The 15,520-nt window shown below is 37.5% G+C and overlaps 1 protein-coding gene across 6 annotated transcripts in view; it reads right to left on the bottom strand.

Annotated features, from left to right (window-relative positions):
• Positions 1–1,757: 1,757 nt before the first annotated feature.
• The window catches only part of LOC103542273 (organic anion transporter 7-like), a 29,796-nt gene continuing 16,033 nt past the window's right edge, over positions 1,758–15,520 (bottom strand). For 2 of the 6 annotated variants that reach the window (XM_070565356.1, XM_070565355.1), the window contains 5 exons: positions 8,088–8,203; positions 6,634–6,848; positions 5,103–5,211; positions 4,437–4,640; positions 1,758–2,085 (listed from right to left, as the gene is read on the bottom strand). In XM_070565356.1, coding sequence (XP_070421457.1) covers positions 1,764–2,085; positions 4,437–4,640; positions 5,103–5,211; positions 6,634–6,848; positions 8,088–8,203 — 966 coding nt within the window. In that variant the 3' untranslated portion in view covers positions 1,758–1,763. Of the gene's footprint in view, positions 4,641–5,002; positions 5,212–6,633; positions 6,849–8,087; positions 8,204–15,520 lie in introns of all 6 variants that reach the window. The other 4 variants (XR_011524136.1, XR_011524137.1, XM_008509206.2 and 1 more) reach the window with 4 other exon arrangements.

Below are 15,520 nucleotides of genomic sequence, written 5' to 3'. Positions count from 1 at the left end.
GGAAAAATGAAAAAAAATAACAAGTGCTTTCTCTTTAAATCTCTTGGAGTATGCTTTAGTCTGTGGGATTTGCAACAAAGGTGGCCCTCCTTTATGTAGGCAACTCTGTGATCAGAAGCAGCAATCAGCACACAGATCCTTGATGTTTTAAGGACAGTCGTTTTGCCAACTGTGGCTCCCACAACCTTCTCCAGAAACATGGGTATGGCTAGCTTCCATAAGGATGAGTGTGTGTGGACGATAGCCACTACTCTGGTAATGGTTGAAATTGATTGAAATTAATCACAATTTATCAGCCAAGCCAAGCCTGGAAGCTTCAAGCTTTGACTAGACTTCATATTTCTAAAATACTTAACCAGATACTTCCTGCCGGTACTTTTGTTGTCTATATTCTGCCATCTTCCCTCATGTCACTCGATACCTCACTCTTTTCAATCCTTGCACCAATGGCCATCTTATGGAGCATAGCTACTGGTTTGCAACATCAAAGGCCCATGAAGAATTATGGGACTCTCTCCCACAGAAACGTCAGAATCTATGGACTGGCCTCCATCCTTCAAGGTGAAAAACAATAGGTTTTACCTGGTCCTTGTCATGATAGGATCTCAAACATTTCATTAGGAGGAAGAATGTGGCTGGACAAGCCAATGATACTCATTATGGATGATTCCTCTGGGATTTTCTCTTGTGTCTTTCCCACATTCTATAGTTTGTCATTTTTGTGCTTCTTTGTCTCTTGGAAGGCATTTTGGAGGTGAAAAACAGAAGAAGCTTGTACAATTGATTGACTTTGTTTTCAAAATCTAAAGTTCGTAGGATAACTAGAGGATCTCCGGAAGAGGTAATGAGAGAAGAGGAAGAAAGTTGAGTGTTTGGGAAGGGGCTAAATCAGGGGAGGGTCTCTGGGTTATGGGGGAGAGGGGTCCAGTCCCGACCCATGGTAGTTCCCCAGGGAAGCAGAAGACCCAAAGTGAGTGACTGCATAGGGAGCTGAACAATCAGACTGGAAACCTTGGATTCCAGTGCCACATGTGATGAATGGGAAGTTGTAACAACCAAGTGCGCCCAGGGCCAGTATTAACCTGGTAATATCTTTGAACAGATAACTGGTAACCTGTGGCTGCTCCCTCTTGGTCTCACCCCATCACTTTGGCACTGCGCATGCCTACAGGATCCAGATAGTTCTGGTAAGGAAGGATTGTAGAAATGATCTCTAAAATTAATGGACTTATGATTTACTGCCAACTTGGAGGAAATTGGAACTCAATCTAAGATTATGTTGACTTGAATGTGAGACCACACCTGCACATGTGTTCTAACATACATACCTGTTACATCTGTTTTATGCCTATTTTTTCATTTTATGTTCAGAGCGCTTACCACACTGCTTGGCAGTTACGACATGCTTAATAAATGGCTACTGAATTAAAGAAATTTTACTTCAAAGCTTTCGATAAGGATGTCAAACTGTTTTCAGCAGGTCTCTAGCATGAATTATTTTATAATTCCACCATCAATCAATGAGTTTCTGTTTAGCTTCACTCTCACTAACCGTGACAAAGAGTACAGTTTAAGATGAATTTTCATTTGAGTTTCTATGTCTTTAATTTCTAGCGGGTTTGTACAATTTTCCCTAAATGTATTGTCCATGCCACTTTTTTCTCTTGAAAATGATATGTTCTGCTTTTTACCTATTTTCTATTGAAATGTTTATTATCTTTTTGGGTAGATACTGTGAGAATTCTACATATTAAAAGTACATTTTAAAAATTGTTTATTTTGTCATTTGCTTTTTCATTTTTGACATCATAATATTTTGAAATTTTATATATTCTTTGTTTAAACTTTGAATACAGAAACTTGCAAAGAAGAAAGTAACAATCACTTAAAAGTCCACCACTAAGGGGCTGGCCCCATGGCCGAGTGGTTAGGTTTGCGCGCTCCACTGCAGGCGGCCCAGTGTTTCGTTGGTTCGAATCCTGGGCGTGGACATGGCACTGCTCATCAAACCACGCTGAGGCAGCGTCCCACATGCCACAACTAGAAGGACCCACAACGAAGAATACACAACTATGTACCAGGGGGCTTTGGGGAGAAAAAGGAAAAAAATAAAGTCTTTAAAAAAAAAAAGTCCACCGCTAAAAGTTAATTGTTTTTAGCATTTTGGTGAATATTTTTCTATTTTTCTCTGATAAGCTGTTAGAGTTTTGCCCAACAGAGGATTTAAATGAGTAGTATTGAAATATGCTTGTCTTTAAATTTCTGGAGTTTGGTTTACTACTCAAAACTTTCTTAAGCCAAGATATTGTAGCCACATTTTCTAATGAAACCTATAGTTTTTTATTCTATTTAGCTTTTTATTAAAGTAGAATATTTTTTGATTTAGTGCATGAAGTCACATTATTAATCATTTATTTTTCAGTAGTTTTTTAATGTATTTGTTGCATAATCCTTTAATTTGCCTTGTGATTTAGGATCCCAAAATTATATGTTAAGTGTTACATTTACTATGTTCTGTTTCTGGACTTCCTTTGATATGTAAATGCATCTGCTATTACTGTTTTGACAATTGCAGCTATAATTCCAGCATATGCTGCCCCATACACTAGCTAGCCTCATCTCACTGCATAATCCTCTGTTTTGAAATCACCTTGTTTATCGTTAATTTCCCAGAGAAATTTCTATTTTTCAGATTCTTCCAAAAGTGTATAGTTTGTCCTTATGATTATATAAATAATTATGCCAATTAATTGAGGGAAAAATTGGTATTGTTAGTATTAATCAACTTTCCCATTGAGAAACATGCTAGTTATCTACAACTGTACAAATGTTCTAAGTTCTTTTAAAATATTATGGCTTTCTTCACATTTCTTCTTATGATTAATTATAGGTATTTTATACTTAGTAATTTACTACTGCAATTGGAAAAATCCATTTTTCCATTATGTACTTTTATGCATGTATTTTACAAATTTTCCCTTATGAAGAATTATCTCATTTTTCCCCTTTATTTTGCTCTTGAGTCAGCAATTATTTCCTGGAATTCCTTAAAGTGGTGTCACTTTCATGCAAATATCTTCCTGCTTTGCTTTTAATGAGCTTTTTCTCCTGGTAAAAATATAATGAAACCAACAAACAAATTAACACAGAAATTGAAAAGACATGGAACAAGCATATATATCCAACATTCATTAGAGCAAGTTTACCCTTCAACAACCAGCTTTACCATAAACCATGAACCCTGCCCCAAGGATGTGAGTAAATCTTGTGAAGAATAAGACCCAACTCCCAGGGCAGGATCTGAGAAGGCAGCTTTAACAGTTTCTGCTGTTACTCCTGGACACCATGGTGTCAGAAAGAGGGGTTTTGGAAAAGGCAAAGGAAGTACAGAAAAGTTTTAGACTCCTTTCCCAATCTTTATCACTTTAAAAATCTCTGTTCTCAATAATTTCTTTCCCAGTGAAAACCAGATGGTCTGAATCTCACAGGCAACACAACATATTTCCCCTGAAATATGTTGTCATCTGTGGGAGGGGCTCTTGTCCTCTCCCTGACTTCCCTCAGATTCTTTAGTGACCAGGAAGTCCTCAGGTCTTGTGGTGTTTAATCTTATACGTCAACTTGGCTAGGCCAGAGTGCCCAGATGTTTAGTCAAATACCAGTCTAGATGTTTCTGTGGAGGCATTTTTTAGATGTTATTAGTATTTAAATCAGTACACTTAGAGTAAAGCACAAAGTTTTATCCTCCATAATGTGGAGGGCCTCATCCAATCAGTTGAAGGCCTTAGGGGAAAAAGACAGGTCCCCCAGGGGAAGAAGGAATCCTGCCTCCAAATTTTCCTTCAGACTGGAGAACTCTTCTCTTCCTTCATCTCTTCCCTGGGTCACCAAGCGGCTGCCTGCTTGCAGATTTCAGACTTGCCAGCCCCCACAATACTGTGAGTCAATTCCTTAAAATAAATCTGTCTTGCTGTATATATGCACATCCTATTGGCTCTGTTTCTCTGGAGAATCAGAATCAGATTATACAGGCCTACAGGAACCAGCAGTCTCAGAGAGCTTGTCTGCACTCCCTGGGCTGAGGGCTGCCAGGGACAAGAGATGAGAATCCGGTATTTGGATCCGTGAATATTTGTGAAATAACTTCAGGGCTGTGTATGTTACACTGGGACACCTAATTTTGGCCTCTTCACCACTAAACCTACTGGTACAGGCTGGGCAGAGCAGATCTGTGTGATTTAGGGAGGCTTGAGGGATTCTGAGGTCACTGTGGGGGAGGAATGAAGCTGAAGCCAAACCAAAGGCACTGACCACATGGAACTAATCTGGGTCTAAACTTTCCTCTGGGAACAATGACCCTGAATGTTGTCTTTCCCTCCTCATCACAGAACTATTGTGCACAGCAACCCTAAGGGACAGCCAGGGCGTTTACTCACTTCTTTTCCACGTCCTGGATGGAGTCAGGCAGAGGCTGATTCCTGGTTTCAGGAAGGAGTCGGACAACAAGTCCAGCGAGGATGGGGAAGACTCCATAGATGATCCAGGGTAGGTGGGGGGAAGACACGGTTAGGATCATCAAGAGGGGAGCCAGGGTTGCTCCAATATTAGCAACAGTTCCAGTGACAGCTAAAGCTGTTGCTCTTGGGGTCAAAACAATAATAAAAAAAATCTAGTGAAAATCCAGCAATATAATCTATGATTTACTAGTTTGCTTGGTTATGGAAGACAACACATCAGTGTGTTTAGATGTGGAGATTGATGATATACTCTTGTTTTGGACATTTTCTCTCTTACTTTCTAGCAATTCTTTTCAATTTCACTTGTGTCTTGAGACAAAATTTGATGATTGAAGAAATACTGTTACCCATAGCATTTACACTTCATGTGATTCAGAAGATTTCAGGAGAAGAAACATTAAAGGACTTAATGCTTCGTAAAAAGTCAAAGTAGAAAGAATTTGGTTATAGTTTTTGTTGTTATAATTACTCTTATAATTAGTTACCTTTAATAACTAATTTGTCTTAGTTTGGTTTCTCCAAGAGGTGTAAGTTATCTGGGAGAGGCCTGTTTTGATCCTGACAGAGCATCCATGAGCTTTGTACCTGATGACAGTGGGGATTAGTTCATTTGCATGGGCAACAGCACTGATGATAGCGGCAGAGGAAACTCCTACTCCCAAAGTGGCCAAAACCACACGCGGAGTCTGCATATCTGGAGAGAGGAAGACCAGTGAGACTCAGGAAACTGGAGCTGAAGACATCACCATCCCTCAAATTAAAAATGAAAAAGATCCTATTGGAAGTGTTTGCAAGTATTAAATATGGTGTAGAGAAACTGCACAGAATCAGTAAATGTGCATTGTCTAATCAGGTGAGAAATGTGATTTATCTATACATTATGACTTATGGTGAATAAAAGGACTGAGTTATTTTATCAACTCCTGTTGCGTGTCTGAGATTTGCCAGAAATGGAGAAGGGAAAGTGAGTCCGGCAGGTGCTCTCTTGCATTAATTCTGTTCTGTGTCTCCTTTACCCTTCACGCAGAACAGAGGACTGTCACGTGAGCAATTGCTGAAGGGTGTAAGACTTATCCATGTCTTTGAGAGTTTAAAATCTAAGAACATGCACAATTTATATATGAGGCTAGTAATGCAGAAGAGAGTAACAAAAGAACAGAACTCCTATGTTAATGGATAAGCTGGAGAGTAGCTTGATCTAAAATAATGCTGCAATATTCAAGTATAGGGACCTCTATTAGGAAAACAGCCTGAGTTTAGAAACCACTGAAGGGAAGTTCTAAGGGTTAGTTTTCTACCCCTGACTTGCCCTGCCTGCCCTCAAAAAGCTTCATCAAGAACATTACTGCATTGGAGTGGGCACTGTTGTAAGGAAGAAAACTTGCATCACTGCTGACATTCATGATGAAGAGTGGAGCCCACCAATCTGGGATCTTGTAAAATATATAAATATGCTGAGAGTTAGGTAAAGCATGGTGACCACCTGATTCCCTTTATTCATTACATATGATCATTCAATTTAGTAAAATCAATTCTAGGAGAAGCTCTTAACCGTATTGTGACTTGTTTCTGCTGTCAATTCTCTGCTTGAAGACAAGGAATTTTTGTCTGCTTGAGGTCAACAGGACACCCGTAAACCATAGCTACTGTTACGGAGATCTTACAGGAGACACATGAGTGGATATGTACAGATCAGAGAAGAAATTGTCACTAAAGCTGTAGAAATAAGCAAGAACCCAGACAGAGGAAGTCACAGTATTGTGTCCTCAAATGGGATACAATGACAAGGTCTAGACCCTCTGTGCTTGCTATATAAAGTGTGAATGGTCAAAGGTAAGTGATTAGTTGCTGTCCTAGAGAAACTTCAAGTAATCTGGCACCAATTTCCAGATACATCTCGAATGCAATGAAGACAACCATATACCTGAGCTGACCTTTACTCACCTTGGTTCTTTTCCCAGCAATTTCATGGCAGAAGCTGTGCTAACCCCCATATTGCTTTCAGGGAATCCTTAGAATACAATTATCCCTTTCCTTCAGGCTTCAGATCGGTGTGACCCATAGAAGCCCAGAGGAATGCAGAGAAGCTATTTGTCACTCTGTGCTCTTTTCTCACCTTCGGGCACAAATATGATGGCTAGGATGGAGAGTCCCAGCAGGAACAGGAAAAGCATCTGGCTTACTCTACGGCCCAGGTGATTCAGTGCCAAAAGGGCAACATAATTGCTTGGAATTTTGACTGCACCAAAGAGAACCTGGAACAGGAAAATATTTTTCCCCAAGTGCTGGAGGTTGAGACTCAGGCCAAATAAAGGAATGAAGGTTGCAAATCTGTGGTGAAAGGAAGAGGAAACAGAGATGTCATAAGATTTAGATTCTCTGTCTTATAAATGATAATATTGAGCCATAAAACCAGGGATTAGTGTCAAGCATGATCTGATTTATAGAATATTTCTGTATTGATTATATTTTCTTATTTTCTATATTTTTGATGCTCTAGCACTTAGAGCCTTGATCCTGGAGAGTCTGCCTCTCCCTGGGCTAGCTAATTCCTAAAGATAATAAATGTCTCCACTGTGAGTGCACCTTTCATATACAAACCCTCAATCCAGAGCCCACACCCCCAACCATCTCCTTTATCAAACTCATACACCAAGCCAATATCCCCCCTCCCCTAAATCAACCCAGAGCCAGGTACTGAACAAACTACAGACCACCCCTATAACCAAGAGCCCACTAAAATTATTCAAACCATGCAATCCTAAACTTACTCAGGATACTTATCTTCCTCTCCCATTTCTTGTCACAAAAACTTCAATAAAATCTCTGGGCCATGCTCTTTATTTTCTTTTCTCTCCTTCACTCTGACTGACACCCGTGCTTCACTGAATGACCCTGCCTGGTGCTTTGTGCCTCCTCTATCTAGGGATCTGTGACTATAATCTTACTTCCTGACAATCATTTCTGAGTCTGTGTGTCTTACCATACCTGATTAAAACAAATATTGGGTATATTTTAAATGCAATTTTATTACAAGTTAATGATTATAAATCATCATAAAATTATAGTCTGATATTGGAGGTTACAGTTGTTGCTAAGTTCTTCTGGGAGGTGGAAGGGTTTTTTCGTGGAGGATACATGAGGTGAGGTTCCATGGGTTTAGAGTTTTTCCTATATCCTGATCTGAGCGATGGTTATATATTTACATATGGAAATATTTATTGAACTGCATATATTTGAGCACTTGAGAGTTTGTAATTTTACCTCAATTAAAATAAAAAACAACAGGTGAAGAAACTTAAAGCTGAAGTCTGTACTGTGATTTTTCTCAACATCATCTCCAGTGATGAGCCTGGTAGAATGATGTGATAACAAAACTCCTCATTGTACAATTAGTTCTGTGTTAGTCTTTGTATAACTCTTTCACTATCTATAAAAATACCAACTATCTTTGAGGCTTTCTTATGTTTCATCTCAAATATATCCCCAAGTATGTCGTATCCTCTGAAATAACAAATAGAATTCTGTTTCTACTGTTTTAATGTCCCTCATGCACTGTGTGAAGCCTACCTCATGAAGGACAGTAAACAGATCCTTTTACGCAGGTTGGGTGTGCGGAACAAGTCAAACACAGAAGGTTTGTTCTGTGCTGTCTCCAGCTCCTCCTGCATGGTGTGTGTCAAAACCTTCAACAACAATAACAGCAAACTGTTCAGTTGTCACAAAACGATAGGCATTGTGAACCCGCAACAAAGGACAAGATAGATGACTTCCCTTTTTGTCCACTGGAAAAAATAGCCAGGGAGGATGAACACAATTAATGAGATGAAAAATTAAGTAGTAAGCATTAAAAATAGAGTAGACTATATGGAGAAGAGGATTGGTGAGATCAAAGATAGAAACATAGCAGCAATTCACATGGAACAAGAGAGAAAAATAAGATTTTAAATAAATGAAGAAATTCTTTGGGAGATATCTGTCTCAGTTAAGAAAAATAACATAAGGATTATAGGTATCCCAGAAGTAGAAGAGAGGAAGAAAGGGGCAGGGAGCTTATTCAAAGAAATAATAGCCAAGAAATTCACAAACCTGAGAAAGGACCTGGATGTGTAAGTACATAAATCTAATAGAACTTCTAATTGCCTCAATGCCAAAAGACTTTCTCCAAGGCATGTAATATTAAAACTGTAAAGTGTCAATGACAAAGAACAAATATCAAGGGCAGCAAGAGAGAAGACAATAACCTACAATAGAACCTCCATGAGACTTTTGGCAGATTTCTCAGCAGAAACCTTAAAGCCTAGGAGGCTGTGGAATGATGTATTCAAAATGCTGAAAGACAAAAACCATCAGCCAGGAATACTCTTTCCAGTGAAATTCTCCTTCAGATAAGATGGAGAAATATAAGTTTTCCCAGATAAACAAAAGCTGAGGAAGTTCATCACCACTATACCTTCCTTACAAGAAATGATGAAAGGAGCATCCTACCTGAAATAAAAAGACAAAGGTTTAAGAAGCTTTAAGAAGGGAGATAAATAGACAGAATCATAAAATTGCAGCTCTATATCAGAATAGGTTAGGAAACATTTATTTATAACATAATGACTAGAGGGAAAGAAAGTATCAAAAATAATATAGCTACTTCAATTTGGTTATAAACTCAAAACACAAGTGACAACAAATACGTAGAAGGGGAAGAGGAAAAGGATGGAACCTGAATAGAATAATAGAGATGAGAGGCTATCAGAAAAAAAGACTATTTCATCTAGGAGATCTTTCATACAAACTTCATGGTACCCACAAAACAAAAAACCAGAGCAGAGTAACAAATCACAAGTAAAGAGAAAACTGAGAAAAACATCACAAAAGATCACTGAGCTAAAATGGCAGACAGAAATACAAGGAAAAAGAAAGAGTTGGAATACAAAACAATCAGAAAAAAAACAGATAAAATGACAGCATTAAGCCCTTATATATTAATAATCACTCTAAATGTCAATGGATTGATATCCCCATCAAAAGACACAGAGTGGCTGGATGGGTTAAAAAACAAGACTGAAGAATATGCTGCCTCCAGGACACCTATCTCAGCTCTAAAGATAAACAGAGGCTCAGAGTGAAGGAATGGAGGATGATACTCCAATCAAACGGCAACCAAAAGAAAATAGGTGCATATGTCCTTATATCAGAGAAAATACACTTCAAGACAAAAAGATAAGAGACAAAGATGGAGATTATATAGTTATGAAAGGGGCATTCCATCAAGAAGAGGTAACACATTAATATATATGCACCTAACACAGGACTACCATAGTATATAAACCAACTATTAACAGACCTACAGGGAGAAATTGAAAGCAACAGAATAATAGAAGGGGATCTTAACAACCCACTTCTGTGAATGGGTTGATCATCCAGACAGTCAACAAGAAAACATTGGCCTAAGTGAAACACTAAAATAGATGGACTTAATAGATATTTATAGAATATTCCATCCAAAACCAGCAGAATGCACATTTATCTCAAGTGCATGTGGGACATTCTCAAAGATAGACAATATGTTGGAAAACAAGGCAAGCCTCAATAAATTTAAGAAGATTGAAATCATATCAAGCATCTTTTCCAACCACAATGGTATGAAACTAGAAAGCAACTACAAAAAATAGCTGGAAAAGTCACAAATATGTGGAGATCAAACAACATGCTACCGAACACTATTGGATCAATGAAGAAATCAAAGGAGAAATTTAAAAATACTAGAGACAAAGGAAAATGAAAGCACAACTTACCAAAACTTATGGATGCAGCAAAAATGATACTAAGAGGGAAATTTATAGCAATACAGGCCTACCTCAAGAAACAAAAAATCTCAAATAAACAATCTTACACTATACCTGAAAGAATTAGAAAAGAAGAACAAGCAAAACACAAAGTCAGTAGAGGGAATGAAATAAAAATAAGAGCAGAAATAAAGAAAATAGTGACTGAAAAGCAATCAACAGGATCCATGAAACAAAGACCTGATTCTTTGAGAAGATAAATAAAATTGATAAACTATTAGCCAGACACTAAGAAAAAAAGAGAGGAGACTCAAATGGATAAAATTTAGAAATGAAAGAGGAGAAATTAAAACGGACATCACAGAAATACAAAGGATTACAGACTACTATGAAAAGCTGTACACTAAAAAATTGGGTGACCTAGAATAAATGGATAAATTCTTAGAATCATACAGCCTCTCAAAACTGAATGAAGAAGAAATAGATAATCTGAATAGACAAATCACAAGCAGAGAGACTGAAATAGTAATCAGAAACTTCCCCAAAATCAAAAGTCCAGGACTAGATAGTTTCTCTGGTGAATTCTACCTAACAGTCAAAGAGGATTTAATACCTATCCTCAAACTCTTCCAAAAAATTGAAAAGGATGGGAAACTTCCAAACTCATTTTATGAGGCCAACATTAACTGATACCAAAACCAGACAGGGACAACATAAAAAAAGGAAATTGCAGACAATATTGCTGATGAATATAAATGCAAAAATCCTCAAGAAAATACTTGCAAATTGAATACAACAATACATTAAAAGGATCATACACCACGATTAAGTGGGACTTTTTCCAAGGATAGAGGGATGGTTCAACATCTGCAAATTAATCAATATGATACACCACACTTATAAAACGAAGAATGAAAATCACATGATCATCCCAATACATGCAGAGAAATCATTCAACAAGATTCAATATCCATTTATGATGAAAATTCTCAATAAAATGGTTATAGAAGGAAAGTACCTCCACATAATAAAGGCCATACATGACAAACACACTGTCAACATCATACTCAACGGTGCAAACCTGAACGTTATTCTTATGAGAACAGGAACAAGACAAAGACACACTCTCGCCACTCTTATCCAACATAGCACTGAAAATTTTAGTCATAGCAATTAGGCCAGAAAAAGATATGAAAGGGGTCCAAATTGGAAAGGAAGAAGTAAAACTGTCACTATTTGCAGATGACATGTTTCTATAGACAGAAACCCCCAAATAATCCACAAAAAAGCTGCTGGAAATAATCAGTAAGTACAATAAAGCTGCAGGATACAAATCAACATACAAAAATCAGTTGCATCTATACACTAATAACAAACTTGCAGACAGACAAACCAAGGATACAATTCCACACAGAATTGCAGAAGTAAGAATAAAATATCTAAGAATAAATTTAACCAAGGCGGGGAAAGACCTATACACAGAAAGCTATAAGATGTTATTGAAAGAAATCAAAGGAGAAAGAAAAGAAAGTATTCCATGTTCATGGATTGGAAGAATAAATATAGTTAAAATGTCCATATTACATAAAGCAATCTACAGATTCGATGCAATCTCCATCAGAATTCCAATGTCATTCTTCATGCAAACAGAACAAAGAATCTTTAAATTTACGTGGAACTAACAAAAGACCCCAAATAAGCAAAGGAATCCTGAGAAGAAAGATCAAAGTTGGAGGTATCACACACCTTGAATTCAAAATATACTGCAAAGCTATGGAATCAATATGGTGGAGAAAGGAAAGTCTCCTCAATAAATTGTGTTTGGAAAACTGGGCAGCCACATGAAAAAGAATGAAAGTAGACCATTATCTTACACAAAACTTAACTCAAAATGGATTAAATATTTGAATGTAAGACCTGAAGTCATAAAACTTCTTGAATAAAACATAGGCAGTTCACTCTTCAACATCAGTTTTAGCAGTAGCTTTTGGAATATCATATCTACTCAGGCAGGGGAAAGAAAAGAAAAAATAAATAAATGAGACTACATCAGATTAAAAAGCTTATGCATGGCAAAGGAAACCATCAACAAAACAAGAAGACAATCCAACATCTGAAAGAAAATATTTGCCAATCGTATAGCATACAACGGGTTACTTTCCAAAATATATAAAAAACTCATACAGCCCAACCAAAAAATGAACAACCAAATCAAAAACTGGGTTTAGGGGCTAGCCTAGTGGCGTAGCAGTTAAGTTTGCACACTCCACTTTGGCAGCCCAGGGATCGCCGGGTCGGACCCCAGGCGCGGTCCTACGCACCACTTAACAAGCCACATTGTGGCAGGCGTCCCACATATACAGTAGAGGCAGATGGGCCCAGATGTTAGCTCAGGGCCAGTCTTCCTTAGCAAAAAAGAGAAGGATTAGCAGCAGATGTTAGCTCAGGGCTAATCTTCCTCAAAAATAAAAAACACAAAAAAACTGCATTTATTTGGTGCTGTCTCCAGCTCCTCCTGCATGGTGGACCTCAAAATCTTCAACAACAACAGCAAACTGTTTAGTTGTCACAAAACGGTCGACATTGTGAAGCCCCCAATAGAGGGCAAGATAGATAACTTACCTTTCTGTCCACTGGAAAATATAGCCATGGAAGATGCAATGACAGGTATAAAAGTGGTGTGAAAGGTAAATTAGGGAGTTAAGAGGGCCTGTGGCAAATTTTACAATGACAAGGACGTTTTAACATGAGACTCAATTTGACTGCAGGACATCAAAATGGGTGTGTAGGTTAGAGATTTAGATCAGGAAGGGGACTAAATGAAGAATTGCTTGGATTATAGTTCAAAGCTTCATTTATACCAGAGGGGCATGAAAGGTCTGGCAACTGAGCTTGGTTCTCAGCTGGCTTCTCTTAATAGAAAAACAGGGGTTTTTTTTTCAGGAAGGAGAGTAATTTTCTGAGAGCCTTTATTCTGGTTCTTCGGCCAGCCTCTTTCAGAGAAATCTTGGAATATGTTGTGCCTCCATGAATGAGATGCCTAAAATTAAATCTGAGGACAAATTTAGGGGAGATCTTGATGTTGTATGATTTATACCCAGACTCTACAACCCGGCATTATACAATGGCTCTGCCACATGCTAGTCATATGCCTTGTGGAAGGAAACAGGACATATCTAAATCTCAATCTCCTTGTTATTAAAAAGTTGAATAAGGATAAGAAGATGTGGCAACCTAGCAAACAGAGAAGATATTTGCAAATCATATGTCTGATAAGGAGTTAATATCTAAAATATATACAGAACTCATACACCTCAATAGCAAAAACCAAACTATATGATTAAAATGGGAAGAGGATACAAACAGACATTTTTCCAGAAGACATACAGAAGGCCAACAGGTACATGAAAAGGCGCTCAACATCACTAATCATCAAGGAAATGCAAATCAGAACTACGATGAAATATCGCCTCACACCTGTTAGCATGGCTGTCCTCAAAAAGACAAGAAATAACAAGTGTTGGTGAGTATGTGGAGAAAAAGGAACCCTTGTGCACTATGGGTGGGAATGTAAATTAGTGCAGCCACTATGGGAAACAGTATGGAAGTTCCTCAAAAAATTAAAAATAGAACTTCCATATGATCCAGCAATTCCACTTCTGGGTATTTATCTAAAGAAAATGAAAACACTAACTTCAAAAGATACATACTCCCCTATGAGCATTGCATTAGTATTTACAACAGCCAAGACATGGGAACAACCTAAGTGTCCATCAATGGATGGATAAAGAAAATATGGTATGTATGCATATATAGATACAATGGAATATTATTTAGTGATTAAAAAAATATCTTTCCATTTGAGATAACATGGATGGACTTTGAGGACATTATATTGAGTGAAACACAAGTCAGAAAGAGAAAGACAAATACCTTGTGATCTCATTTATATGTAATCTAAAAAAAAAAAATACTACAACACCAAGCTCATAGATACGAGGAACAGATTAGTGGTTGCCAGAGGTGGGTGTTGGGGGAGTGGGAAAAATGGATGAATGGAGTTAAAAGGTACAAACTTCCAGTTATAAAATATATAAGACATGGGGACATAGTCTACAACATGGTGACTATAGTTAATAATACTGTACTTTATATTTGAAAGTTGCTAAGAGATCTTAAAAGTTCTCATCACAAGAAAAATTAATTTTGTAGCTAGGTATGCTGACAGATAACTAGAATTATTGTGGTGATCATTTTACAATATTGACAAATATTGAATTGTTATATTGTACACCTGAAACTAATATAATGCTATATGTCAATTATACCTCAAAAAAATAGAAGAAAATGTAACAGAATTAGGATCAAGAGAAGAAGAAGTAGGAGGAGAAAAAAATAATACCTCTCTCACAAGGATTTCCAGGGCATGCATGAGGTCACAAATGTACATATGGAATTATGTCTAGCACAGATCAGGCAATTATTGATTTATTAATTATTCAAGTAATATTAGCTCCAATCTCTTCTCCTCTCTACGAATGAAACAATACCATGAAGCTCATTAGAGAAAATTCAACGATGAAGAGAATTCAGAGAAATGAAAGGCCACCCTTCCTGGACATCTGGGGGAATCAACAGATTGATATTGACATAACGTGGGGCAGCTTTAAGTTAGAACCGTCTGGAGCAGATGTGTTTGGCAATCCATCAGATGGAGATTTAAACCGGACTAAGACAACAAGTTTCCGAATTATCTTACAAAATAAAAGAAAATCAAATGATGGCTTCTTAGCTACTGATTCATGAATTTTAAGTTAAACCACATTTTAACTGCTACTCGTGCGTCATGCTTTCTTTCTTCTCCCTGGCACTGAGGTGATTGTCAGCTGCCATTCACCTTGATTATGCTTTTTTTTTTTTTAAGTTCAGCTGGTATCATTACTTTTGTATCTGCCTGGCCCCTGTAAGTATTTACGCTCTCCTTCGTGGATTGGGGCAATCTGGTAGGCAAAATACTAGGTATGTGCTTGGAATCAGATAACTCCTGGGAAGTTAGTTGGTCCAAAAGAATTTTATATAATTTAGGTACATATTGACACAGTAGAAGTGCCATCAAGTTCCACCTAAATTTCAAGGTTCACCCCCATCCTTTTTTTTTTTAACATAATCAAATGTTTTCCCCATCATATCAGGGACACTCATGCCATTGTGTAATTGCTTCAT

The sequence above is a fragment of the Equus przewalskii genome, chromosome 11 (genome assembly GCF_037783145.1).
Source record: "Equus przewalskii isolate Varuska chromosome 11, EquPr2, whole genome shotgun sequence".
NCBI lineage: Eukaryota > Metazoa > Chordata > Mammalia > Perissodactyla > Equidae > Equus > Equus przewalskii.
This window is presented reverse-complemented; position numbering and strand designations above follow the sequence as displayed.